The sequence below is a fragment of the Pseudophryne corroboree genome, chromosome 3 (assembly GCF_028390025.1).
Source record: "Pseudophryne corroboree isolate aPseCor3 chromosome 3, aPseCor3.hap2, whole genome shotgun sequence".
In the NCBI taxonomy this organism is placed as follows: domain Eukaryota; kingdom Metazoa; phylum Chordata; class Amphibia; order Anura; family Myobatrachidae; genus Pseudophryne; species Pseudophryne corroboree.
Window position 1 is genome coordinate 66,888,215 of NC_086446.1, and position 27,486 is coordinate 66,915,700.

At 46.0% G+C, this 27,486-nt stretch overlaps 1 protein-coding gene across 1 annotated transcript in view; it reads right to left on the reverse strand.

Moving 5' to 3' along the window:
• LOC135054754 (oocyte zinc finger protein XlCOF6.1-like) overlaps positions 1-16,892 on the reverse strand; it is a 30,059-nt gene extending 13,167 nt beyond the window's left edge. The window contains exons 1-4 of the mRNA XM_063958060.1: positions 16,784-16,892; positions 7,694-7,882; positions 6,862-7,053; positions 1,105-1,177 (exon numbers count right to left, since the gene is read on the reverse strand). Coding sequence (XP_063814130.1) covers positions 1,105-1,177; positions 6,862-7,053; positions 7,694-7,771 — 343 coding nt within the window. The 5' untranslated portion in view covers positions 7,772-7,882; positions 16,784-16,892. The remainder of the gene's footprint in view (positions 1-1,104; positions 1,178-6,861; positions 7,054-7,693; positions 7,883-16,783) is intronic.
• Between the last annotated feature and the right edge of the window lie 10,594 nt (positions 16,893-27,486).

The window sequence follows — 27,486 nt, forward strand, 5'->3', positions numbered from 1 at the left end:
ATCGGAATGACATATCGTGCATATCGCTCAGTGTGTACGCTCAATATGAGAGTGCCCCCGGTCGCTAGCGACTTTGCCTGGTCAGCCCTGCTGCACGGCCGACCAGACGAAACGCTAGCAACCTAGTTTTATGTAAATGAAGGACGGAGCAATAAGTCGCTCCGGCCAACATACATCTTTCTTTGATTAACAGCCTGTTGAGCAGACATATAAGCTGGGACCACAGGGGAAAATTCTTGAAATTAACTACTTGCCTGGTATGGTTGCATCTGGCTGGGGTTTCCCTGACATAGTTGCATCTGACGCAACCAGTCATAAATGCCCGCTGGAAGATAATCTTCCGGCAGCGAGTCTCAGAAGGACCTCCCGGCCGCTCTGTACACAGGTCTCCTCCTCCAGTGTGTCCTGACCACTGCTGGCCACAGTGATCTTGTAGCCCAGCGCCAGAACCCCACCCCCCCTTCCCACACACACACGGCGGCTCGAGCGCAGCCGAGTGCCCCCCTCCATCTGTCCCGATCACTGTGATCAAAGTGATCAGGCAGCTAAGCGGCACACCCTCCCGTGGACCTGTCCTGTGAGTAACTGGATGAAGCCCTGCAAGCCTGAATGCACACGGTTTATAAAAGGTCAGGAAGATTAAGGTAAACCACTGCAGAGAAAGCAGAAAGAACTGGACTCGCACAGGAAGCTCAGTTAAGACAGGAAGTGCAGTAGGGTCGTGTATCATTCAAAACTTCTGATGGTGTGGGAGAGGCAGAAGGAACAGAGCAGAGAAGAAGCACAAAGTCAAGGAGGTGAACAATCCCCCTGCGGTGTTGAATTAAGCCTCTTCCCTAAACCGACAGGCCCCTCATCACCTTGCACCATACCTGGTTCTGCAATGGTAGAAGCAACACAATGGCCGATGGACTACCCCAAAGAGATATCAAACACATACAACTTCCTGTATAAGGAGGTCTTATGCTAAAGGATGGAGTCAAGTTTAGGGTCTATATTTAGGTCCTCTTAGTACTGAACAGACGAACATCACAATCTATAGCCACCCAAAGACATGCCCCTGTAAATATGAAAGATAAACAATAAATTAAAATCTCCTCTTACCTAGTGAAGTGATTGGTCGGTGCTGCACGTACAGCTCCTTGGGTTCTTCTACATACTCTCCCTGCTCGCTCTCCTACATGGAGAAATAATAAGAATTTACTTACCGATAATTCTATTTCTCGGAGTCCGTAGTGGATGCTGGGGTTCCTGAAAGGACCATGGGGAATAGCGGCTCCGCAGGAGACAGGGCACAAAAAGTAAAGCTTTCCGATCAGGTGGTGTGCACTGGCTCCTCCCCCTATGACCCTCCTCCAGACTCCAGTTAGGTACTGTGCCCGGACGAGCGTACACAATAAGGGAGGAATTTTGAATCCCGGGTAAGACTCATACCAGCCACACCAATCACACTGTACAACCTGTGATCTGAACCCAGTTACCAGTATGATAACAGCGGAGCCTCTGAAAAGATGGCTCACAACAACAATAACCCGATTTAGTTAGCAATAACTATGTACAAGTATTGCAGATAATCCGCACTTGGGATGGGCGCCCAGCATCCACTACGGACTCCGAGAAATAGAATTATCGGTAAGTAAATTCTTATTTTCTCTATCGTCCTTGTGGATGCTGGGGTTCCTGAAAGGACCATGGGGATTATACCAAAGCTCCCAAACGGGCGGGAGAGTGCGGATGACTCTGCAGCACCGAATGAGAGAACTCCAGGTCCTCTTTTGCCAGGGTATCAAATTTGTAGAATTTTACAAACGTGTTCTCCCCCGACCACGTAGCTGCTCGGCAAAGTTGTAATGCCGAGACCCCTCGGGCAGCCGCCCAAGATGAGCCCATCTTCCTTGTGGAATGGGCCTTAACAGATTTAGACTGTGGCAGGCCTGTCACAGAATGTGCAAGTTGAATTGTGCTACCAATCCCACGAGCAATCGACTGCTTAGAAGCAGAAGCACCCAGCATTGTTGGGTGCATACAGGATAAACAGCAAGTCAGATTTCCTGACTCCAGCCAACCTGGAAACTATATTTTCAGGGCCCTGATAACATCCAGCAACTTGGAGTCCTCCAAGTCCCTAGTAGCCGCAGGTACCACAATAAGCTGGTTCAGGTGAAACGCTGACACCACCTTAAGGAGAAACTGGGGACGAGTCCGCAGCTTTGCTCTGTCCGAATGGACAATCAGATATGGCTTTGTGAGATAAAGCCGCCAATTCTGACACTCGCCTGGCCGAGGCCAGGACCAACAGCATGGTCATTTTCCATGTGAGATATATCAAATCCACAGATTTGAGTTGTTTAAACCAATGTGATTTTTTTTTTTTTTTTTTTTTTTTAGGAATCCCAAAACTACGTTGAGATCGCCCAGTGCCACTGGAGACATCAAAGGGGCTGTATATGCAGTACTCCCTTAACAACTTCTGGACTTCAGGAACTGAAGCCAATTTCTTTCTGGAAGAAAATCAACAGGCCGAAATTTGAACCTTAATGGACCCAATTTGAGACCCATAGACACTCCTGTTTGCAGGAAATGTAGAAATTAACCTAGTTGAAATTCTTCCGTGGAGCCTTCCTGGACTCACACCCTGGCACATATTTTCACCTAAGTGGTGATAATGTTGTGCGGTCACCTCCTTCCTGGCTCTGACCAGGGTAGGGATGACCTCTTCCGGAATGCCTCTTTCCCTTAGGATCCGGCGTTCACCCGCCTTGGCGTCAACGCAGATGCGGTAAGTCCCGGAACAGACACGGTTCTTGCCGAATCAAGACCCTTCTTAGTATCTCTTGAAGTTCCGGGAACCAAGTCCTTCTTGGCCAAACCGGAGCCACGAGTATAGTTCTTACTCCTCTCTTTCCTATCATTTTCAATACATTGGGTATGAAAAGCAGAGGATGGAACACATACACCGACTGGTACACCGACGGTGTTACCAGAGCGTCCCAGCTATTGCCTGAGTGTCTCTTGACCTGGCGCTTCAGGTGGGACGCCATCATAACCACCTTTGGTCTTTCCCAACGGTTTACAATCATGTGGAAACTTCCAGATTAAGTTTCCACTTTTCCGGGTGGAATTCATTTATGCTGAGGAAATCTTCCCAGTTGCCCACTCCCGGAATGAACACTGCTGACAGTGTTATCACATGATTTTCCGCCCAGCGAAGAATCCTTGCTGTCATTGCCCTCCTGCTTCTTGTGTCGCCCCGTCTGATAACGTGGGCGACCGCCATGATGATGTCCTACTGGATCAGCACCGGTTGACTTTGAAGCAGGAGTCTTCCTAGGCTCAGAGCATTGTAAATTGCCCTTAGCTCCAGTATATTCATGTGGAGAGAAGTCTCCAGACTTGACCACACTTCCTTGGAAATTTTTTCCCTGTGTGACTACTCCCCAGCCTCTCAGGCTGGTATCCGTGGTCCCCAGAACACAGTCCTGAATGCTGAGTGTGCTGCCCTCTAAAAGATGAGCACTCTGCAGCCCCCACAGAAGAGACACCCTTGTCCTTGGAGACAGGATTATCCGCTGATGCATCTGAAAATGCGATCCGGACCATTCGTCCAGCAAATCCCCTGAGATCTGCCGAATGGAATCGCTTCGTAAGAAGCCACCATTTTTCCCAGGACTCCTGTGCATTGATGCACTGATACTTGGCCTGGTTTTAGGAGGTTTCTGACTAGGTCGAATAACTCCTTGGCTTTTTCCTCCCGGAGGAACACCTTTTTCTGGACTATGCCCAGAATCATTCCTAGGAACAGCAGACGTATCGTCGGAAAACAGCTGCGATTCTTGGAATATTTAGAATCCAGTCGTGCTGTCGTAGAACTACTTTAGATAGTGCTCTTCCGACCTCCAACTGTTCTCTGGAACTTGCCCTTTTCAGGATATCGTCCAAGTAAGGGATAATTTAGATGCCTTTTTTTTTCTTTTAAGAAACATCTTTTCGGCCATTACCTTGGTAAAAGGCCCGGGGTGCCGTGGATAATTCAAACGGCATCGTCTGAAACTGATATTGACAGTTCTGTACCACGAACCAGAGGTACCCTTGTTGAGAAGGGCAAATTTGGACATGGAGGTAATCCTTGATGTCCAGGGACACCATATAGTCCCCTTTTTTCCGGTTCGCTATCACTGCTCTGAGTGACTCCATCTCGATTTGAACCTTTTATGTAAGTGTTCAAAGATTTCAGTTTAGACTATGTCTCACCAAGCCGTCTGGCTTCAGTACCACAATATAGTGTGGAAAAATAATACCCTTTTCCTTGTTGTAGGAGGGGTACTTTGATTATCACCTGCTGGATATACAGCTTGTGAATTGTTTCCAATGCTGCCTCCCTGTCGGAGGGAGCCGTTGGTAAAGCAGACTTCAGAAACCTGCGAGGAGAAGATGTCTCGACTCTCCAATCTGTACCCCTGGGATAATACTTGTACTATCTAGGGGTCAACCTGCGAGTGATCCCACTGCGCGCTGAGACTCTTGAGACTACCCCCCCACCTTGAGTCCGCTTGCACGGCCCCAGCGTCATGCTGAGGACTTGGCAGACGCGGTGGAGGGCTTCTTTTTCTTGGGAAGGGGCTGCCTGCTGCAGTCTACTTCCCTTACCTCTATGTCTGGGCAGATATGACTGGCCTTTTGCCTGCATGCCCTCATGGGAAAGGAAGGATTGAGGCTGAAAAGACGGTGTCTTTTTCAGCTGAGATGTAACTTGGGGTAAAAAGGTTGGATTTCCCAGCTGTTGCCGTGGTCCCCAGGTCCGATGGACCGACCCCAACTAACTCCTTCCCTTTATACGGCAATATTTCCATGTGCCGTATGGGATCTGTATCACCTGACCACTGTCGTGTCCATGACATCTTCTGGGTGATATGGACAACGTACTTATCTTGATGCCAGAGAGCAAATATCCCTCTGTGCATCTCACGTACATATATATAGAATGCATCCTATTAAATGCTCTATATGAATAAAATATTTTCAGTCAGGGAATCCGACCAAGCCAACCCAGCACTGCATCTCCAGGCTGATGGCGATCGCTGGTCGCAGTATAACCACCGTATGTGTGTATATACTTTTTAGGATATCTTTCCAGCTTCCTATCAGCTGGCTCCTTGAGGGCGGCCGTATCTGGAGACGGTAACGCCACTTGATAAGCGTGTGAGCGCCTTATCACCCTAAGGGGTGTTTCCCAACGCGCCCTAATTTCTGGCGGGAAAGGGTATAACGCCAATATTTGCTATCGGGGTAACCCCACGCATCATCACACACTTCATTTTATTTTATCTGATTCAGGAAAAACTACAGGTAGTTTTTTCACTCCCACATAATACCCTTTTTTGTGGTACTTGTAGTATCAGAAATATGCAACACCTCCTTCATTGCCCTTAACGTGTGGCCCTAATGAGAAATACGTTTGTTTATTCACCGTCGACACTGGATTCAGTGTCCGTGTCTGTGTCTGTGTCGACCGACTGAGGTAAATGGGCGTTTTTAACGCCCCTGACGGTGTTTCTGAGACGCCTGGACCGGTACTAATAGTTTGTCGGCCGTCTCACGTCGTCAACCGACCTTGCAGCGTGTTGACATTCTCACGTAATTCCCTAAATAAGCCATCCATTCCGGTGTCGACTCCCTAGAGAGTGACATCACCATTACAGGCAATTTCTCCGCCTCCTCACCAACATCGTCCTCATACATGTCGACACACACGTACCGACACACAGCACACACACCGGGAATGCTCTGACAGAGGACAGGACCCACACTAGCCCTTTGGGGAGACAGAGGGAGAGTTTGCCAGCACACACCAAAACGCTATAATTATATAGGGACAACCTTATATAAGTGTTTTCCCTTATAGCATCTTTATATATATATCTCAATATCGCCAAAATCAGTGCCCCCCCTCTCTGTTTTAACCCTGTTTCTGTAGTGCAGTGCAGGGGAGAGCCTGGGAGCCTTCTCTCCAGGCTTTCTGTGAGAGAAAATGGCGCTGTGTGCTGAGGAGATAGGCCCCGCCCCTTTTTCGGCGGGCTCGTCTCCCGCTATTTAGTGAATCTTGGCAGGGGTTAAATATCTCCATATAGCCTCTGGGGGCTATATGTGAGGTATTTTTCGCCAAAAAAGGTTTTCATTTGCCTCCCAGGGCGCCCCCCTCCCAGCGCCCTGCACCCTCAGTGACTGCCGTGTGAAGTGTGCTGAGAGGAAAATGGCGCACAGCTGCAGTGCTGTGCGCTACCTTTAGAAGACTGCAGGAGTCTTCAGCCGCCGATTCTGGACCTCTTCTTACTTCAGCATCTGCAAGGGGGCCGGCGGCGCGGCTCCGGTGACCATCCAGGCTGTACCTGTGATCGTCCCTCTGGAGCTGATGTCCAGTAGCCAAGAAGCCAATCCATCCTGCACGCAGGTGAGTTCACTCCTTCTCCCCTAAGTCCCTCGTTGCAGTGATCCTGTTGCCAGCAGGACTCACTGTAAAATAAAAAACCTAAGCTAAACTTTCTCTAAGCAGCTCTTTAGGAGAGCCACCTAGATTGCACCCTTCTCGGCCGGGCACAAAAATCTAACTGGAGTCTGGAGGAGGGTCATAGGGGGAGGAGCCAGTGCACACCACCTGATCGGAAAGCTTTACTTTTTGTGCCCTGTCTCCTGCGGAGCCGCTATTCCCCATGGTCCTTTCAGGAACCCCAGCATCCACAAGGACGATAGAGAAAGACAGTGACATCCTGACACCTTATAGGAACCTGACACACACAAAGACACAGTAATCACCCAGACACATCCCCTGGTGTTACTGTATAATGCCCCATTCCCAGCAGTCACCTCTCCAGTCAGCAGCTCAATGATCTTGTTGGTGAGATGTAGGATCTTTTGGTCATTGTTTTTCTCGTGTATCAGTGAGAGAGGTGGAGGCACAATGATGGAGGTCTGGGTCCTGCTCAATATTCCTGGCACACATTGATTGCTGCTGGGTGTCTCCGGCTTATCAGATGTGTTCTTCACTACTGTGTAATCCTGTGTATTGAGAGACCCAAATAAGTATCGCTATAAACATTCCCAGAAATACTGCTAACCAATCTAGTCAGGTGCCCACTTTACTAGTATAGATAAGAATGATGATGTTGCGATACTCCCAGACTCCCTCACTTTCCCAGTCAGGTCCCTGTGTTAGTAATAGAGATGAGTGACATCACTGTGACACTCCCAGACTCCCTCACCTCCCCAGTCAGGTCCCTGTGTTAGTAATAGAAATAAGAGTGATGTCTCTACGGCACTCCCAGACTCCCTCACCTCCCAGTCAGGTCCCTGTGTTAGTAATAGAGATAAGAGTGATGTCACTGTGACACTTCCAGACCCCCTCAACTCCCCAGTCAGGTCCCTGTGTTAGTAATAGAGATAAGAGTGATGTCTCTACGACACTCCCAGACTCCCTCACCTCCCCAGTCAGGTCCCTGTGTTAGTAATAGAGATAAGAGTGATCTCTCTACGACACTCCCAGACCCCCTCAACTCCCCAGTCAGGTCCCTGTGTAAGTAATAGAGATAAGAGTGATGTCTCTACGACACTCCCAGACTCCCTCACCTCCCCAGTCAGGTCCCTGTGTTAGTAATAGAGATAAGAGTGATGTCTCTACGACACTCCCAGACTCCCTCACCTCCCCAGTCAGCAGATAGATGATCTCCAGGGTGATATTTAAAATCCTCTCATTCATCACGTTTCTATTTTTCTCCATCCTTAGGTAGTCAGTTAAGGAGTGGATTTGCAGAGGAGACGGATTACGAGGCGATGTCAGCACAGAAAATGCCGTAAAGCAATAAAATAATGTAAAGAAGCAAAAAATATCCTAAAAATAAAAGAACATAGTGGGTAAAATTAATACATATTAAAAACCGGTCAATAAATCTTCATTTTTAATTAAGGCAAAAATCACTGAAGACGATTAAATAAAACTCTTTGTAAAAATGTACACAATACAGAAAGCATCCTAGTAACCACAATACACAGAGCAGCTGAACGCCCGCCATACAGCAGAGTGTACTCCAACAACCACCATATAGTAGACAGCATGAAAGTGACTGCCATATAATGCAGAGAGCATCACAGCAAGTGCCATACAATACAGCGAGAATCCCAGTTACAGCCATGCAGTACAATGAGCCAACATAATACACACACTGGAGATTACAGGTAGAATCACATACAAAACTCATGCATATACTAATTAAGGGGATATATAGTGTTCTACTACATTTGCTTTTATCTCTCACTTGCATTTGAGAGGATTTTTGTGAGTTATGATCAATATTTAAATGTAGGCATTGGATTGGTAAAGGAACGGGACAATATATGTCTACTGGGGCCCAATGAATTAGCAGTGCCTCTGGTAAACAAAAGTTTTCATATCTAAGTGGGCAAGGCTTTACATAGAACAGTATAATAGTGTTCATTCTAGCACCCTGCACCTTTCAAACCCTGTGCAGTTTCTCTTTCCTGCCTGAGGTGTCGCTCTCTGCTGTGGTGCTTCTCAGCAGACACATGTCTGTATCACAGCACTGAGTAACAGATCAGAGTGTGCTGAGAAACACCACAGCAGAGAGCGACACCCCAGGCAGGAAAGGGGAACTGCACGGATTTTGAAAGGTGCAGGGTGCTAGAATGAACACTAGTATAATATGGGAATATCGTTTATGTTTAGTTCAAGTTGAGGTCACCATGTTGGAAAACTTGAATATAAAAAAAAACAGCAGATCTTATAAAAATAGACGAAACACATTTGATTTGGTAATGAAACCCTGGTTTTACTAGGAGCTGAGAAAGTTTGATTTCTGACAGTAAAGCACTTATCACTGGCATAGAGCTTTGTAATTTTAGGTACAGATTTACTATTGCTGTGGTTTTTCCAAGCCACCCAAGATCGTCGGCACAGACTGATAGGAGTTCATGGCAATACTTTAAAAAGTCTGATTTAGCATTACCTGCCACTGTCCTTTGAAAACCATCGGTGAAAGCTGTGGCATAGTAAATCTGCCCCTCAATCTTCCTCTCTTAAACTGGGTACACACTACAGCGATGTCGGCACAATATGCTGTTTCGTAACGACATATTGCCTACATCATTCAATGTGCACAGGAGATTTCGCTTTCCCGCGGAACCTAGCGACGGCCAACAGGTTGTATGTTCTAAACAACCACAGAAAACCCTTTTAAAGCGCGTGTACACTGTGGATTAATAAATTATGTTTAAATATGAACAAATGTTAAATATTACTGATTCAGTGGCGACAGACTCTCAGAGACTTATCTGTACCAGTCTCAATCAAAGAACTATACAATTGTAGAGAAGAGCCGCGCTGTAGAATTAATAAAAGATATATAAATGATCAAGGGTTGCACTAGACAGATTCCTAACAGGATAAATAGATATCAAAGTAACAACAATGGTGGTTATTATTGTATCAAATAGATAGCAGTGCAGATTCAATAAGGAACTTTGTATCGGTCCTGTTCAGACAGCTGTCATACTTAAAGTAATCATATATTCACAAAGATGAGTGAAACAATACTTTGAGGTGCAAAAATGCTACTGTTCATGGAAATAGGTACTTCTCCAGATATGAATATCGATTGAATTTAAGAATATTCAAATTACTAGATGATATGTCCAGTTGCAGAGCCCGCTTACTCACTCTAACCCCTTTTTGCCGGGATCCGTTTGCAGTATGAGGAGATGGAAGATGGTAGACCCGAGCGTCCTCGGGTTTTGATGATGTGTGCGGCTCGCACTTCATCAGGTGGCTCCGTATATTCAAACAGTCAGGGGCTATCCAGACGTGGGTTGCCCCTGCCGTGTGATGAACGGCTGATGCGGCTGGAGCTGAGGCGGCCAGACGGTGTGGCTGCATTAGTTGCCGTCACTGGAGATATTGCCCGTTAGTAGCAGCTTGTAACCGCAATGGTAAATTCGTGGCAAGGAGTCCTAAACGCGTTTTGTCAGTTCCGGTGACTTTCTCAATAAGTGTATGTTCTACAAATCAAATCAAGCGTTGTCGCTAGCATCCGGTAGTATGCTAATGAAGGACGGAACACGTTTGTTCCGTCTTTCATTAGCACCGCTCCAGTGTGTACACACCATCTACAGCTGCAAGGATTCGTTCCCAGTATAATATGCTTTATGCTGGGTACACACTAATAGATATACCCAGTATAATATGCTTTATGCTGGGTACACACTAATAGATATACCCAGTATAATATGCTTTATGCTGGGTACACACTAATAGATATTCCCAGTATAATACGCTTTATGCTGGGTACACACTAATAGATATTCCCAGTATAATATGCTTTATGCTGGGTACACACTAATAGATATTCCCAGTATAATATGCTTTATGCTGGGTACACACTAATAGATATACCCAGTATAATACGCTTTATGCTGGGTACACACTAATAGATATTCCCAGTATAATATGCTTTATGCTGGGTACACACTAATAGATATTCCCAGTATAATATGCTTTATGCTGGGTACACACTAATAGATATTCCCAGTATAATATGCTTTATGCTGGGTACACACTAATAGATATACCCAGTATAATATGCTTTATGCTGGGTACACACTAATAGATATACCCAGTATAATATGCTTTATGCTGGGTACACACTAATAGATATAGCCAGTATAATATGCTTTATGCTGGGTACACACTAATAGATATTCCCAGTATAATATGCTTTATGCTGGGTACACACTAATAGATATACCCAGTATAATATACTTTATGCTGGGTACACACTAATAGATATACCCAGTATAATATGCTTTATGCTGGGTACACACTAATAGATATACCCAGTATAATACGCTTTATGCTGGGTACACACTAATAGATATTCCCAGTATAATATGCTTTATGCTGGGTACACACTAATAGATATACCCAGTATAATATGCTTTATGCTGGGTACACACTAATAGATATTCCCAGTATAATATGCTTTATGCTGGGTACACACTAATAGATATACCCAGTATAATATGCTTTATGCTGGGTACACACTAATAGATATTCCCAGTATAATATGCTTTATGCTGGGTACACACTAATAGATATACCCAGTATAATATGCTTTATGCTGGGTACACACTAATAGATATACCCAGTATAATACGCTTTATGCTGGGTACACACTAATAGATATACCCAGTATAATATGCTTTATGCTGGGTACACACTAATAGATATACCCAGTATAATATACTTTATGCTGGGTACACACTAATAGATATTCCCAGTATAATATGCTTTATGCTGGGTACACACTAATAGATATACCCAGTATAATATGCTTTATGCTGGGTACACACTAATAGATATTCCCAGTATAATATGCTTTATGCTGGGTACACACTAATAGATATACCCAGTATAATATACTTTATGCTGGGTACACACTAATAGATATTCCCAGTATAATATGCTTTATGCTGGGTACACACTAATAGATATACCCAGTATAATATGCTTTATGCTGGGTACACACTAATAGATATACCCAGTATAATATGCTTTATGCTGGGTACACACTAATAGATATTCCCAGTATAATATGCTTTATGCTGGGTACACACTAATAGATATACCCAGTATAATATGCTTTATGCTGGGTACACACTAATAGATATACCCAGTATAATACGCTTTATGCTGGGTACACACTAATAGATATACCCAGTATAATATGCTTTATGCTGGGTACACACTAATAGATATACCCAGTATAATATGCTTTATGCTGGGTACACACTAATAGATATTCCCAGTATAATATGCTTTATGCTGGGTACACACTAATAGATATACCCAGTATAATATGCTTTATGCTGGGTACACACTAATAGATATACCCAGTATAATATGCTTTATGCTGGGTACACACTAATAGATATTCCCAGTATAATATGCTTTATGCTGGGTACACACTAATAGATATACCCAGTATAATATGCTTTATGCTGGGTACACACTAATAGATATACCCAGTATAATATGCTTTATGCTGGGTACACACTAATAGATATTCCCAGTATAATATGCTTTATGCTGGGTACACACTAATAGATATACCCAGTATAATATGCTTTATGCTGGGTACACACTAATAGATATACCCAGTATAATACGCTTTATGCTGGGTACACACTAATAGATATACCCAGTATAATATGCTTTATGCTGGGTACACACTAATAGATATTCCCAGTATAATATGCTTTATGCTGGGTACACACTAATAGATATTCCCAGTATAATATGCTTTATGCTGGGTACACACTAATAGATATACCCAGTATAATATGCTTTATGCTGGGTACACACTAATAGATATTCCCAGTATAATACGCTTTATGCTGGGTACACACTAATAGATATACCCAGTATAATATGCTTTATGCTGGGTACACACTAATAGATATACCCAGTATAATATGCTTTATGCTGGGTACACACTAATAGATATACCCAGTATAATACGCTTTATGCTGGGTACACACTAATAGATATACCCAGTATAATATGCTTTATGCTGGGTACACACTAATAGATATTCCCAGTATAATATGCTTTATGCTGGGTACACACTAATAGATATTCCCAGTATAATATGCTTTATGCTGGGTACACACTAATAGATATACCCAGTATAATATGCTTTATGCTGGGTACACACTAATAGATATACCCACTATAATATGCTTTATGCTGGGTACACACTAATAGATATACCCAGTATAATATGCTTTATGCTGGGTACACACTAATAGATATTCCCAGTATAATATGCTTTATGCTGGGTACACACTAATAGATATACCCAGTATAATATGCTTTATGCTGGGTACACACTAATAGATATACCCAGTATAATATGCTTTATGCTGGGTACACACTAATAGATATACCCAGTATAATGCGCTTTATGCTGGGTACACACTAATAGATATACCCAGTATAATGTGCTTTATGCTGGCTACACACTAATAGATATACCCAGTATAATACGCTTTATGCTGGGTACACACTAATAGATATTCCCAGTATAATATGCTTTATGCTGGGTACACACTAATAGATATACCCAGTATAATATGCTTTATGCTGGGTACACACTAATAGATATACCCAGTATAATACGCTTTATGCTGGGTACACACTAATAGATATACCCAGTATAATGTGCTTTATGCTGGGTACACACTAATAGATATTCCCAGTATAATATGCTTTATGCTGGGTACACACTAATAGATATACCCAGTATAATATGCTTTATGCTGGGTACACACTAATAGATATACCCAGTATAATACGCTTTATGCTGGGTACACACTAATAGATATTCCCAGTATAATATGCTTTATGCTGGGTACACACTAATAGATATTCCCAGTATAATATGCTTTATGCTGGGTACACACTAATAGATATACCCAGTATAATACGCTTTATGCTGGGTACACACTAATAGATATACCCAGTATAATGTGCTTTATGCTGGCTACACACTAATACCGCATTCAGACTGCAAATGCCGGATCCTACCCGGTAAGACAAACGTGTACTTACCGGATGGGATCCGGCATTTGCGCTCCGCTGCTGGCTTTCCGACCCGGCAATATACCGGGTCGGTTGCCATAGCAGCGGAGGGAGCAGCAGCAGCAGGTGTGGGGGTGGAGGCGGCGCCGGGAGATGAGCTCATCTCCTGCGCCGCCTCTCCCTATGCTGTGAATGGGAACCGTATCGCATCGAGACGGCTCCCATTCACACCGCACCTGACCCGGTAATCAACCCGGGTAAAACCCTTCTTTTTTACCGGGCTGAATTACCGGGTCAGGCGACCCGCTAATTCAGCCAGTGTGCTTTCACATCGACACTGACCCGTGTCGACACGGCAATATGCCGTGTCGATACCGGGTTATTTGTGCGATGTGAAAGGGGTATAATAGATATACCCAGTATAATATGCTTTATGCTGGGTGCACACTAATGCTGCTTTCACATTGCAAAACCTGCTTTTGAAACGGTTCTTTAAACGGGTCTGAGCAGTTAAACCCCCTTCACATCGCATGTTGTAACCAGTATATTACCATTTCATTACCGTTTTGGTACCTTTCACACTGAACCCGTTTCACCCATAGAAAACAGTGGTTGTCATTATAAATGGACCTTTCTGGCCCACACATTATTAATAATTATTAATTAATGATTAATAATTTGGATAGTCGTACGATGGAACCCAGCAGCTTGAAGCATTTTAACCATGTTTTTATATAAGAGTGCATCCTTGACTGTCCCAGTTATTTGTCTGCAGATTTCCTCACCCCCTCTGATTCTTAGCAGCTCCCTCACCTCTTCATCACTCCAAGTTGCCATTGTAGAATATATTTGCAGTAAGAAAACGCTTCTAAACCCACTCTCATGTGTCTGATGTGTTTCTCCTCCAGCTTCCTGCTTCTGCCTGGTGACATCACACATGGAGACAGCCTATCACCTCCTGTGGCTTGGAAATACCGTTTCAGAGCCTTTCACACTGCACAGTGAAACGGCTCTGAACCGGGTAGGACCCTGCTTTTTAACCGTTTCAAAATACCAGTATTTTGAAAACGGTAAATTCAAGGTGGCCCTTTCACATAGCAGCTAGAACCGTTTAGGAAGGCTGAAAAATTAGCAATTTACCGGGTTAAAGCTGCGGTGTGAAAGGGGTATTATAGATATACCCAGTATAATATGCTTTATGCTGGGTACACACTAGTAGATATATCTGACTTAACATCCAAAATAACGGGAAATCGCAGGATCGATATTCAATTGATCCCCATTATCGCGCTGCTCGTGCCCTCTAGTGTCTGGTTTAGCCGCATAAAGCAACTAAACCCGATCCTGAAAAGGGCCGTTTGGAGGCCCATATGGGCCACTTTTCACACATTTCAGCTTGCACCCTCTGGGGCGTGATCTGAAATGTCCGTGCCAGCAGCCGATCGCGCCTGAACGAAGCTACAAATGAATAGCTCCGTTGGGCGCCATCTAGTGGCGCGAATTACATTTGAATTCCGCCCATAAATTGCTACCAACAATTTATCCTTTAAACATTTCAATAGCAGATTAAGAGTTACGGGTTATAACAATCTGCATAGCTACCAAATAAGAAGTTGGGGTCCCTCGCTGGCCGGACTTTCTGGGGGCTCACTGACACCCCACAGAATTAAGATCGAAAGCAATATCAGAGCAAAATGATCGCTGTGCCCGGTATATAGCACTCCCTGTATGTGAGCTTACTGAGCTAGTACCCCATAGATCAATGCTTTTGATATATCGATGTTTGGGGATACGGTCATTAGGTCGACACCACTTACGTCAACAGTCATTAGGTCGACCCCTATTGGTCGACATGCATTAGGTCAACAGGGTTTCTAGGTCGACATGACAAAAGGTTGACGAGTTTTTCAAATTTTTTTAGCTTTTTCATACTTTACGATCCATATGGACTACAATTGGGAACGGTAACATGTGTATCGAACGCAGCGGCAGTGGAGCGAGGGCACACGGTGCACTTATTAGGGTGCCCGGTCACTCTACGGGAAAAAACGACACCAAAATGTAAAAAAAAAATCTCAGGTCGACCTAGGGACCATGTCGACCCTTAACCCTGTCGACCAATAGTGGTCGGCTCAACGACCCATATTCGATATTTGAAACACAACCTTACTCTGGACACTTTACTAGGGTTTTATTATTTTCTTCCTTTGTGATAGTATCCTGCGTATTAATACGTGGGCTGATATGATGCAGGGACGTTGCATAAACACAGGTATAATGTGAGGGGCACTGGTGGTGTACAACGCAGGGACACCGATGCAGGTATATGTAGAAACATCATCAAAAAGCAGGGACACCAATGCTTGGATAATGCAGGGACACTGCTAAAACACAGAGACACAGGCATAAAATGAGGAACACTGGTGATGTATAACGCAGGTACATTGGTGCTGGAGCGGGTAAAAACATTGGTATAATGCAGGGGCAATAGCAATATACAGGGACATTGGCATAATGCAGGGACACTGGTGCTGGTATAAAATAGGGACAATGGTAATATACAGGGACACCAACATAATGCAGGGTCACTGAAGCCGGCATAATGTAGGGACGACGGTAAAAAGCAGGGACACAGGTGTTGGCATAAAGTAGGGACAATGTAGGCTGGCCAGATTATCCCTTTAACCTGGGACACTCATGAATTACACAGGTTCTGTGGATGGCTGACTACAAGCCTGCATGTTACCTGGTTTTAAGCAGCCACAGAACCTGTGTAACTCAGGAGTGTCCCAGGTTAAATAGATAATATGATAAGTCTAGACAATGGTAATATGCAGATTGCAGACACTGGTGCTGGTATAAAGTACAGACAATGGTAAGTAACATGCAGGGACACTGGTGCTGGTATAACACAGGGCACCAGCTGCAGGTACTGTGTGAGGACACAGGTATACTGGGCCCTGCATCCCCTGTACATAGCACTACCCTGTGTGTGAGCCCAGGCCTCACACACTCACAGGCCTGCCAGTACTAGAGGCTGCTGCCCTTTCACACACATCCACCACCCCTCTCCCCACACACAGTACAGCACCCAGTATGGGGAGCCCCGCACATATGCATAGCACTATAACAAATACTGACCAGCAACACCTTCCCTGCTCCCTCCACCAAGTCTCCCGGATGTAACAGCGCGCAGGCGCAGTGCGAGACGCATACTGCAGGGGGCGGGCGCAGGAGGCAGCGGCGGCCATTTTCCTGTGGTCTCCAGTATCCGGCGTAGGGACGGACACATATCTGTCCCACCCCAGCTGTGTACAGAGTGCGCCACTAAGGGTTACTGACATGGTGACAATAGAGGGGAATAACAGTTATTGTTACTCTGACCCTCATCCGGACAGGAGCAGGATGGTGGCCATCTTGCTATAGTCTACACCTCACATTACACGGAGGACTTAACACATGCAAACTGTTTATTAACAATTAATTTACACTGGGAATGGGAAGTGAAAGTGGGAGCAGCAGCTGCTGAGCAACTAGTTATAAGAACTTGTACTTGTTGGTGATCTGCTAATATTACACATTATACAGCAGCTGCTATTATCCCTGTCATCCACTCATATAAAACATATTATACACATTACAGCTGCTATTATTGAGTGTGGTATAGGATATCTACAATGTCTAGGTCGACCCCTTATGGTCAACATGCGTTAGGTCGACACTGACAAAATGATGACATGTAATTTAGTGGACACTGTCAAAAGGTCGTCATATGAAAAGGGCGACATGGAAAATGGTTGACACAAAAAATTGGTCGATGCAGTATTTAAAAAAAAATATTTTGGTGTTGTTTTCACCGTCAGAGCACAGAGAACCCCAGGTAGTGGACCGCGTCCCCTTGCATGGCTCACTTCGCTCGGCACAGGTTACTATTCCCTATCGTACTCCATGTGGCTGGTGAATTATGAGTAAGGTATAAAAATAAAAAAACTTTAAAAGTTGTGTCAAGCATATGTGTGGTGAGCATTTGAACCCGTCGAACTTTTGTTAGTGTTGACCTAACGCATGTCAACCATCAGTAGCGGCTCTTACCACGGCCAAGCAGGCTTTTTGCCCAGGGCGCCGACGATGTGGCAAGAGCCGCTACTCCTAATGCCCGCACTCCTCGGCTGCAGCAGGCGCAGTGGGGTATGCGGGCGCCCGCTGAAGCCGGCTCCAGTGACAGACACTAGAGGTCATAATTGACCTCTAGTGTTTGTGCAGCGATGCTATGGGAGAGACGTCATGATGTCTCTCCCATAGAGAGGAGCCAGCGTCCGGAGACGGAGGTCAGCGCAGCAGCGGTCCGGAAGCAGGAGCGGGGCTGTTAAGTATTGTTTTTGTTTTGGTGTTTGCAAGCAGCACTACTACAGGGGGCACAGCTACAGGGGTCACAACTACTGGGGGCACTGCTACATGGGGCACAGCTACAGGGGGCAAATCAACTGGGGCACAGCTACAGGGGTCACAACTACTGGGGGCACTGCTACAGGGGGCACAGCTACTGGGGGCAAATCAACTGGGGCACAACTACTGGGGGCACAGCTACTGGTGGCAAATCAACTGGGGGCACTGCTACAAGGGGCACAGCTACAGGGGGCACTGCTTCAGGTGGCAAATCTACTGGGGGGCACAGCTAGGGGGCACAGCAACAGGGAGCACATCTACTGGGGGGCACAAGTACAGGGGGATAACTGTGGCCATGTCCCTTCCCAATGAAGAAGCCACGCCCCATATTTTTGGCACGCACCAACTATATTTCTCTGACGTCTTTGTGGATGCTGGGACTCCGTCAGGACCATGGGGGATAGCGGCTCCGCAGGAGACTGGGCACAAAAGTAAAAGCTTTAGGACTACCTGGTGTGCACTGGCTCCTCCCCCTATGACCCTCCTCCAAGCCTCAGTTAGATTTTTGTGCCCGAACGAGAAGGGTGCATACTAGGTGGCTCTCCTGAGCTGCTTAGAGTAAAAGTTTAAGTTAGGTTTTTTATTTTCAGTGAGTCCTGCTGGCAACAGGCTCACTGCACCGAGGGACTAAGGGGAGAAGAAGCGAACTCACCTGCGTGCAGAGTGGATTGGGCTTCTTAGGCTACTGGACATTAGCTCCAGAGGGACCGATCACAGGCCCAGCCATGGATAGGTCCCAGAGCCGCGCCGCCGGCCCCCTTACAGAGCCAGAAGACAGAAGAGTCCGGGAAATCGGCGGCAGAAGACGTCCTGTCTTCAATAAGGTAGCGCACAGCACCGCAGCTGTGCGCCATTGCTCTCAGCACACTTCACACTCCGGTCACTGAGGGTGCAGGGCGCAGGGGGGGGGCGCCCTGAGACGCAATAAAAACACCTTAGATGGCGAAAAATACATCACATATAGCTCCTGGGCTATATGGATGTATTTAACCCCTGCCAGTTTTCCTTAAAAAAGCGGGAGAAAGGCCGCCGAGAAGGGGGCGGAGCCTATCTCCTCAGCACACAAGCGCCATTTTCCCTCACAGCTCCGCTGGAAGGACGTCTCCCTGACTCTCCCCTGCAGTCCTGCACTACAGAAACAGGGTAAAACAAGAGAGGGGGGGCACTAATTTGGCAGATTAATCAATATAGCAGCTATATTAGGGAAATACACTTATATAAGGTTATCCCTGTATATATATAGCGCTCTGGTGTGTGCTGGCAAACTCTCCCTCTGTCTCCCCAAAGGGCTAGTGGGGTCCTGTCCTCTATCAGAGCATTCCCTGTGTGTGTGCTGTGTGTCGGTACGTTTGTGTCGACATGTATGAGGAGGAAAATGGTATGGAGGCGGAGCAATTGCCTGTTATAGTGATGTCACCCCCTAGGGAGTCGACACCTGACTGGATGGTCTTATGGAAGGAATTACGTGATAGCGTCAGCACTTTACAAAAGACTGTTGACGACATGAGACAGCCGGCAAATCAGTTAGTCTAAATATACAAATTTTGAATATAGCTTGGGCGCTACCACCTTATACACATACGAGCAAAATTACTCGGTGAGAAAAGTCAATAATATTGTCCAGAAAGATTTCCTTATTCATCCATAGGTCCACCTTCTTCCAAACAATCCTCACATCAAAGAACGTCCTATGTAGTGGATGTCCTTACAAAAAAGGAGAAGTACAAAGGCACATATAGTGTAGTAATTTAGGTTTTTAAAATTGGTAATTTATTTTGATTCCAATAAAATATAAAATGATGATGGTTTACATAAAAGTGAAAGCAATCACTTTAACATTAGTAAAAAATGGAACCGTACCGTGCCAAGCTCCCAGCATGGAGCAATGGAAAGAGCAACAAATTTTGGAGTTTTCCGGAATTCCTCCTTACTCCTTCCAAGCTAGACGCCGACAGCAGGACTAGGTAAGTTCCTTTCCAATTATGGATGCAGGTAAATGGATCAGGAAGCCGCCAACGCGTTTCGAGTTCTTATCAACTCTTCCTCAGGGCAGAATCAGGGCAGAAACATTCTGCCCTGAGGAAGAGTTGATAAGAACTCGAAACGCGTTGGCGGCTTCCTGATCCATTTACCTGCATCCATAATTGGAAAGGAACTTACCTAGTCCTGCTGTCGGCGTCTAGCTTGGAAGGAGTAAGGAGGAATTCCGGAAAACTCCAAAATTTGTTGCTCTTTCCATTGCTCCATGCTGGGAGCTTGGCACGGTACGGTTCCATTTTTTACTAATGTTAAAGTGATTGCTTTCACTTTTATGTAAACCATCATCATTTTATATTTTATTGGAATCAAAATAAATTACCAATTTTAAAAACCTAAATTACTACACTATATGTGCTTTTGTACTTCTCCTTTTTTGTAAGGACATCCACTACATAGGACGTTCTTTGATGTGAGGATTGTTTGGAAGAAGGTGGACCTATGGATGAATAAGGAAATCTTTCTGGACAATATTATTGACTTTTCTCACCGAGTAATTTTGCTCGTATGTGTATAAGGTGGTAGCGCCCAAGCTATATTCAAAATTTGTATATTTAGATTATTTAGTATTGGTGACTGGGAATCACCTGAATATATCTAGGCGGCTCACAATCCACTTAGCGCTATTGTCTGATCCATATTTTTTTATATTTTGGCAAATCAGTTAGTACCTGTCCAGGCGTCTCAAACACCGTCAGGGGCTCTAAAGCGCCCGTTACCTCAGATGGTCGACACAGACCCAGACACTGACTCCAGTGTCGACGGTGAGGAAACAAACGTGATTTCCAGTAGGGCCACACGTTACATGATTACGGCAATGAAGGAGGTTTTGAACATTTCTGATACTACAAGTACCATAAAAAAGGGTATTATGTGGGGTGTAAAAAAACTACCCGTAGTTTTTCCTGAATCAGATGAATTAAATGAGGTGTGTGATGAAGCGTGGGTTTCCCCCGATAAAAAACTGCTAATTTCTAAAAAATTATTGGCATTATACCCTTTCCCGCCAGAGGTTAGGGCGCGTTGGGAAACACCCCCTAGGGTAGATAAAGCGCTCACACGCTTATCAAAACAAGTGTCGTTACCGTCTCCTGATACGGCCGCCCTCAAGGAGCCAGCTGATAGGAAGCTGGAAAATATCCTAAAAAGTATATACACACATACTGGTGTTATACTGCGACCAGCAATCGCCTCAGCCTGGATGTGCAGCGCTGGGGTGGCTTGGTCGGATTCCCTGACTGAAAATATTGATACCCTGGACAGGGACAGTATATTATTGACTATAGAGCATTTAAAAGATGCATTTCTATATATGCGAGATGCACAGAGGGATATTTGCACTCTGGCATCAAGAGTAAGTGCGCTGTCCATTTCTGCCAGAAGAGGGTTATGGACGCGACAGTGGTCAGGTGATGCGGATTCCAAACGGCATATGGAAGTATTGCCGTATAAAGGGGAGGAGTTATTTGGGGTCGGTCTATCGGACCTGGTGGCCACGGCAACAGCTGGGAAATCCACCTTTTTACCCCAGGTCACCTCTCAGCAGAAAAAGACACCGTCTTTTCAGGCTCAGTCCTTTCGTCCCCATAAGGGCAAGCGGGCAAAAGGCCACTCATTTCTGCCCCGGGGCAGAGGAAGGGGAAAAAGACTGCAGCAGGCAGCCTCTTCCCAGGAACAGAAGCCCTCCCCCGCTTCTGCCAAGTCCTCAGCATGACGCTGGGGCCTTACAAGCGGACTCAGGTACGGTGGGGGGCCGTCTCAAGAATTTCAGCGCGCAGTGGGCTCACTCGCAAGTGGACCCCTGGATCCTGCAGGTAGTATCTCAGGGGTACAAATTGGAATTCGAGACGTCTCCCCCTCGCCGGTTCCTGAAGTCTGCTTTACCAACGTCTCCCTCCGACAGGGAGGCGGTATTGGAAGCCATTCACAAGCTGTATTCCCAGCAGGTGATAATCAAGGTACCCCTCCTACAACAGGGAAAGGGGTATTATTCCACGCTGTTTGTGGTACCGAAGCCGGACGGCTTGGTGAGACCTATTTTAAATCTGAAATCCTTGAACACTTACATACAAAGGTTCAAATTCAAGATGGAGTCACTCAGAGCAGTGATAGCGAACCTGGAAGAAGGGGACTATATGGTGTCTCTGGACATCAAGGATGCTTACCTCCATGTCCAAATTTGCCCTTCTCACCAAGGGTACCTCAGGTTTGTGGTACAGAACTGTCATTATCAGTTTCAGACGCTGCCGTTTGGATTGTCCACGGCACCCCGGGTCTTTACCAAGGTAATGGCCGAAATGATGATTCTTCTTCGAAGAAAAGGCGTCTTAATTATCCCTTACTTGGACGATCTCCTGATAAGGGCAAGGTCCAGGGAACAGTTAGAGGTCGGAGTAGCACTATCTCAAGTAGTGCTACGACAGCACGGGTGGATTCTAAATATTCCAAAGTCGCAGCTGATTCCGACGACACGTCTGCTGTTCCTAGGGATGATTCTGGACACAGTCCAGAAAAAGGTGTTTCTCCCGGAGGAGAAAGCCAGGGAGTTATCCGAGCTAGTCAGGAACCTCCTAAAACCGAGCCAAGTGTCAGTGCATCAATGCACAAGGGTCCTGGGAAAAATGGTGGCTTCGTACGAAGCGATTCCATTCGGCAGATTCCACGCAAGAACTTTCCAGTGGGATCTGCTGGACAAATGGTCCGGATCGTATCTTCAGATGCATCAGCGGATAACCCTGTCTCCGAGGACAAGGGTGTCTCTCCTGTGGTGGTTGCAGAGTACTCATCTTCTAGAGGGTCGCAGATTCGGCATTCAGGACTGGGTCCTGGTGACCACGGATGCCAGCCTGAGAGGCTGGGGAGCAGTCACACAGGGAACAAATTTCCAGGGCTTGTGGTCAAGCATGGAAACGTCATTTCACATAAATATCCTGGAACTAAGGGCCATTTACAATGCCCTAAGTCAAGCAAGGCCTCTGCTTCAGGGTCAGCCGGTGTTGATCCAGTCGGACAATATCACGGCAGTCGCCCACGTAAACAGACAGGGCGGCACAAGAAGCAGGAGAGCGATGGCAGAAGCTGCAAGGATTCTTCGCTGGGCGGAAAATCATGTGATAGCACTGTCAGCAGTGTTCATTCCCGGAGTGGACAACTGGGAAGCAGATTTTCTCAGCAGACACGATCTCCACCCGGGAGAGTGGGGACTTCATCCAGAAGTCTTCCAAGTGATTGTAAACCGTTGGGAAAAACCAAAGGTGGACATGATGGTGTCCCGCCTCAGCAAAAAACTAGACAGGTATTGCGCCAGGTCAAGGGACCCTCAGGCAATAGCGGTGGACGCTCTGGTAACACCGTGGGTGTACCAGTCAGTGTATGTGTTCCCTCCTCTGCCTCTCATACCCAAGGTACTGAGGATTATAAGACGGAGAGGAGTAAGAACTATACTCGTGGCTCCGGATTGGCCAAGAAGAACTTGGTACCCGGAACTTCAAGAGATGCTCACGGAGGATCCGTGGCCTCTACCTCTAAGAAGGGATCTGATTCAGCAAGGACCCTGTCTGTTCCAAGACTTACCGCGGCTGCGTTTGACGGCATGGCGGTTGAACGCCGGATCCTGAAGGAAAAAGGCATTCCAGATGAAGTCATTCCTACCCTGATCAAAGCCAGGAAGGATGAAACTGCACAACATTATCACCGTATTTGGAGGAAATATGTTGCGTGGTGCGAGGCCAGGAAGGCCCCGACAGAGGAATTTCAACTAGGTCGTTTCCTGCATTTCCTGCAAACAGGACTGTCCATGGGCCTAAAATTAGGATCCATTAAGGTTCAAATTTCGGCCTTGTCGATTTTCTTCCAGAAAGAATTGGCTTCAGTTCCTGAAGTCCAGACTTTTGTAAAGGGGGTACTGCATATACAGCCTCCCTTTGTGCCTCCAGTGGCACCCTGGGATCTCAATGTGGTTTTGGGATTCCTAAAATCACATTGGTTCGAACCACTTGCCACAGTGGATTTAAAATATCTCACATGGAAAGTGGTAATGCTGTTGGCCCTGGCTTCAGCCAGGCGCGTATCAGAATTGGCGGCTTTATCCTATAAAAGCCCTTACCTGATATTTCATTCGGATAGGGCGGAATTGAGGACTCGCCCTCAATTTCTCCCTAAGGTGGTTTCAGCGTTTCACCTAAACCAACCTATTGTGGTGCCTGTGGCTACTGGGGACTTGGAGGATTCCAAGTTACTGGATGTAGTCAGGGCCCTGAAAATGTATGTTTCCAGGACGGCTGGAGTCAGGAAATCTGACTCGCTGTTTATATTGTATGCACCCAACAAGCTGGGTGCTCCTGCTTCTAAGCAGACTATTGCTCGTTGGATTTGTAGTACAATTCAGCTTGCACATTCTGTGGCAGGCCTGCCACAGCCAAAATCTGTCAATGCCCATTCCACAAGGAAGGTGGGCTCATCTTGGGCGGCTGCCCGAGGGGTCTCGGCTTTACAACTTTGCCGAGCAGCTACGTGGTCAGGGGAAAACACGTTTGTAAAATTCTACAAATTTGATAACCTGGCTAAGGAGGACCTGGAGTTCTCTCATTCGGTGCTGCAGAGTCATCCGCACTCTCCCGCCCGTTTGGGAGCTTTGGTATAATCCCCATGGTCCTGACGGAGTCCCAGCATCCACAAGGACGTCAGAGAAAATAAGAATTTACTTACCGATAATTCTATTTCTCGTAGTCCGTAGTGGATGCTGGGCGCCCATCCCAAGTGCGGATTGTCTGCAGTACTTGTACATAGTTATTGTTGCCAAAAATTCGGGTTTTTGTTGTAGTGAGCCATCTGTTCTGGAGGCTCCTAATGTTATCATACTGTTAACTGGGTTTTAGATCACAAGTTATATGGTGTGATTGGTGTGGCTGGTATGAGTCTTACCCGGGATTCAAAAATCCTTCCTTATTGTGTACGCTCGTCCGGGCACAGTATCTTAACTGAGGCTTGGAGGAGGGTCATAGGGGGAGGAGCCAGTGCACACCAGGTAGTCCTAAAGCTTTTACTTTTGTGCCCAGTCTCCTGCGGAGCCGCTATCCCCCATGGTCCTGACGGAGTCCCAGCATCCACTACGGACTACGAGAAATAGAATTATCGGTAAGTAAATTCTTATTTTATCTTATGTCCTAGAGGATGCTGGGGTCCATTTTAGTACCATGGGGTATAGACGGTTCCGCAGGAGCCTTCGGCACTTTAAGACTTTTCAACAGTGTGAACTGTCTACTCCCTCTATGCCCCTCCTCCAGACCTCAGTTCAGAAAATGTGCCCAGGAGACTTGATGCACACTAGTGGAGCTCTACAGAGCTTTGCTGGAAAAATACTTTCTTAGGTTTTTTATTTTACAGGGAAGCTGCTGGCAACAGCTTCTCTGCTTCGTGGGACTTGGGGGGGGGGGGGGGGGGGGAGTAGGAACCAACTTCTCAATTAGTTAATGGTTCTGCTTCCGCTGACAGGACACCATTAGCTCCTGAAGGGTACTGAACACAGCCCAAGCCTGGCCAGCGTTCACTCCCACAGCACTGCCGCCACCCCCGAACAGAGATAGAACTCAGAAGGCTGGTGAGTATATTACCGGAGTCCTGCAGAGAGGGGATCCTCTGGTCATCGTTGGTGGCATACAGGTACACGTGCAGCGTGAGCCATGTCTCTCAGCACAAGGGTGCAGAGCGCGGGCGCAGGGGGTGCACTCTGAGGGCATGTTTTTAAACCTTACTCTCACTGGCAAAAAGGGTACATACATGTACAGCCGCTGATGTGCCTTCCCCAGCCAGTATAAATATTACATTGCTGAGGCTGAAGGGTGGGGCTTCTCCTCAGACTTGCCAGAACACTTACTGGGTGCCATTTTCTCCTGCAGAAACTCGGGTGTGAAGCTCCTGAACGCTGTTTCTCCTCATGACAATGCTGATACAAGTACAGGGTGTAATAGAAGGGGCAGAGAGTGTTCATTATAATTAGGTCTGTGGGCCTATTATTGGTATATGCGCTATAAGTGGGTAATATTTCCACAATTCACAGTAAGGCGCAGTGTGTGGACTGGCATGTGATAGGGTGTGTGTGTGTGTGTGTGTGTGTGTGTGTGTGTGTGTGTGTGTGTGTGTGTGTGTGTGTGTGTACAAGTGTGTAACGTGTCAGACATTGGGGAGGGTTCTTCCCAGGAAGAACCCATTTTAGATACACAAGAGGGTAATATGGTGGCCCTTCCCTCTCAGAAGGAGCCGGAGTGGGTGAGAATGTTACAAAAGAATATGTCAATGCTTGCAAAGAAATTCTCTGAGTCTGAATAACAGACTAAATATTGGAGGCAGTCTGTGGAGGATGCACTGTTTACTGACCCCTCCATATCATCCACTCGGGTCCCATCCAGTTCCCAGAAAAGGTCTCTGGCCCAGATAATGCAAGGGGACACAGACACAGATTCCGACTCGGACGTCAACACTGGGGATTTGAGAGGGGTAGACCCCAAATTAGCCAAAAGCATACAATGTATGATAGTTGCTATAAAGGAAGTGTTGGAGTTTCCTGAAACAACACTGGACCCTGAGGAAAAGGATTATTTTAAATTAAATAAAAAGCATTGTGACTTTTCCTCCTTCAAAGGATTTGAATGCGTTCTTTGAAGAATCCTGGGCTAACCCAGAGAAGAAATTTACCCTTCCCAGAAGGATACGTGTAGCGTACCCTTTCCCTGAGGAAGACAGGCCCAAATGGGAGACACCCCCAATGATAGACACCTCAGTTTCTTGACTGTCTAAGAAAATAGTTTTGCCTGCCCCTGGTTCAGCCTCTTTAAAAGATCCAGCTGACCGTAAATTAGAAACAACCCTAAAATCCATATATACGGCTAACGGAACAGTGCTCAGGCCCACCATTGTTTGTGCGTAGGTAGGTAACGCTGTGGAAAAATGGTCTGACAACTTGCTTGTTAACATAGACACAGTTGACAGGGATGAAATAATCCTAACTCTCGGCCATATCAAAGATGCTGCAGGTTACTTCGTTGAAGAAATAAAGGATATTGGGTTGCTGAGTTCAAGATCCTCTGCTATGGCGATTTCAGCCCACAGGGTGCTGTGGATCCGCCAATGGAATGGTGATGCGGAATCAAAAAAAATATTGAGGCGCTTCCTTACAATGGAGAAGCCTTCTTTGGAGACAAGCTGGATGCCATGATTTCAACAACTACATCAGGCAAGTCAACATTTCTGCCTTCCACAGCTGCTCCACCTAGGAAAGGATTTTATTCTCATACGATGCAATCCTTTCGGCCTAACAAGTCCAAAAAGGCAAAGGGTACCCCCTTCTTCGCAGGAAGAGGTCG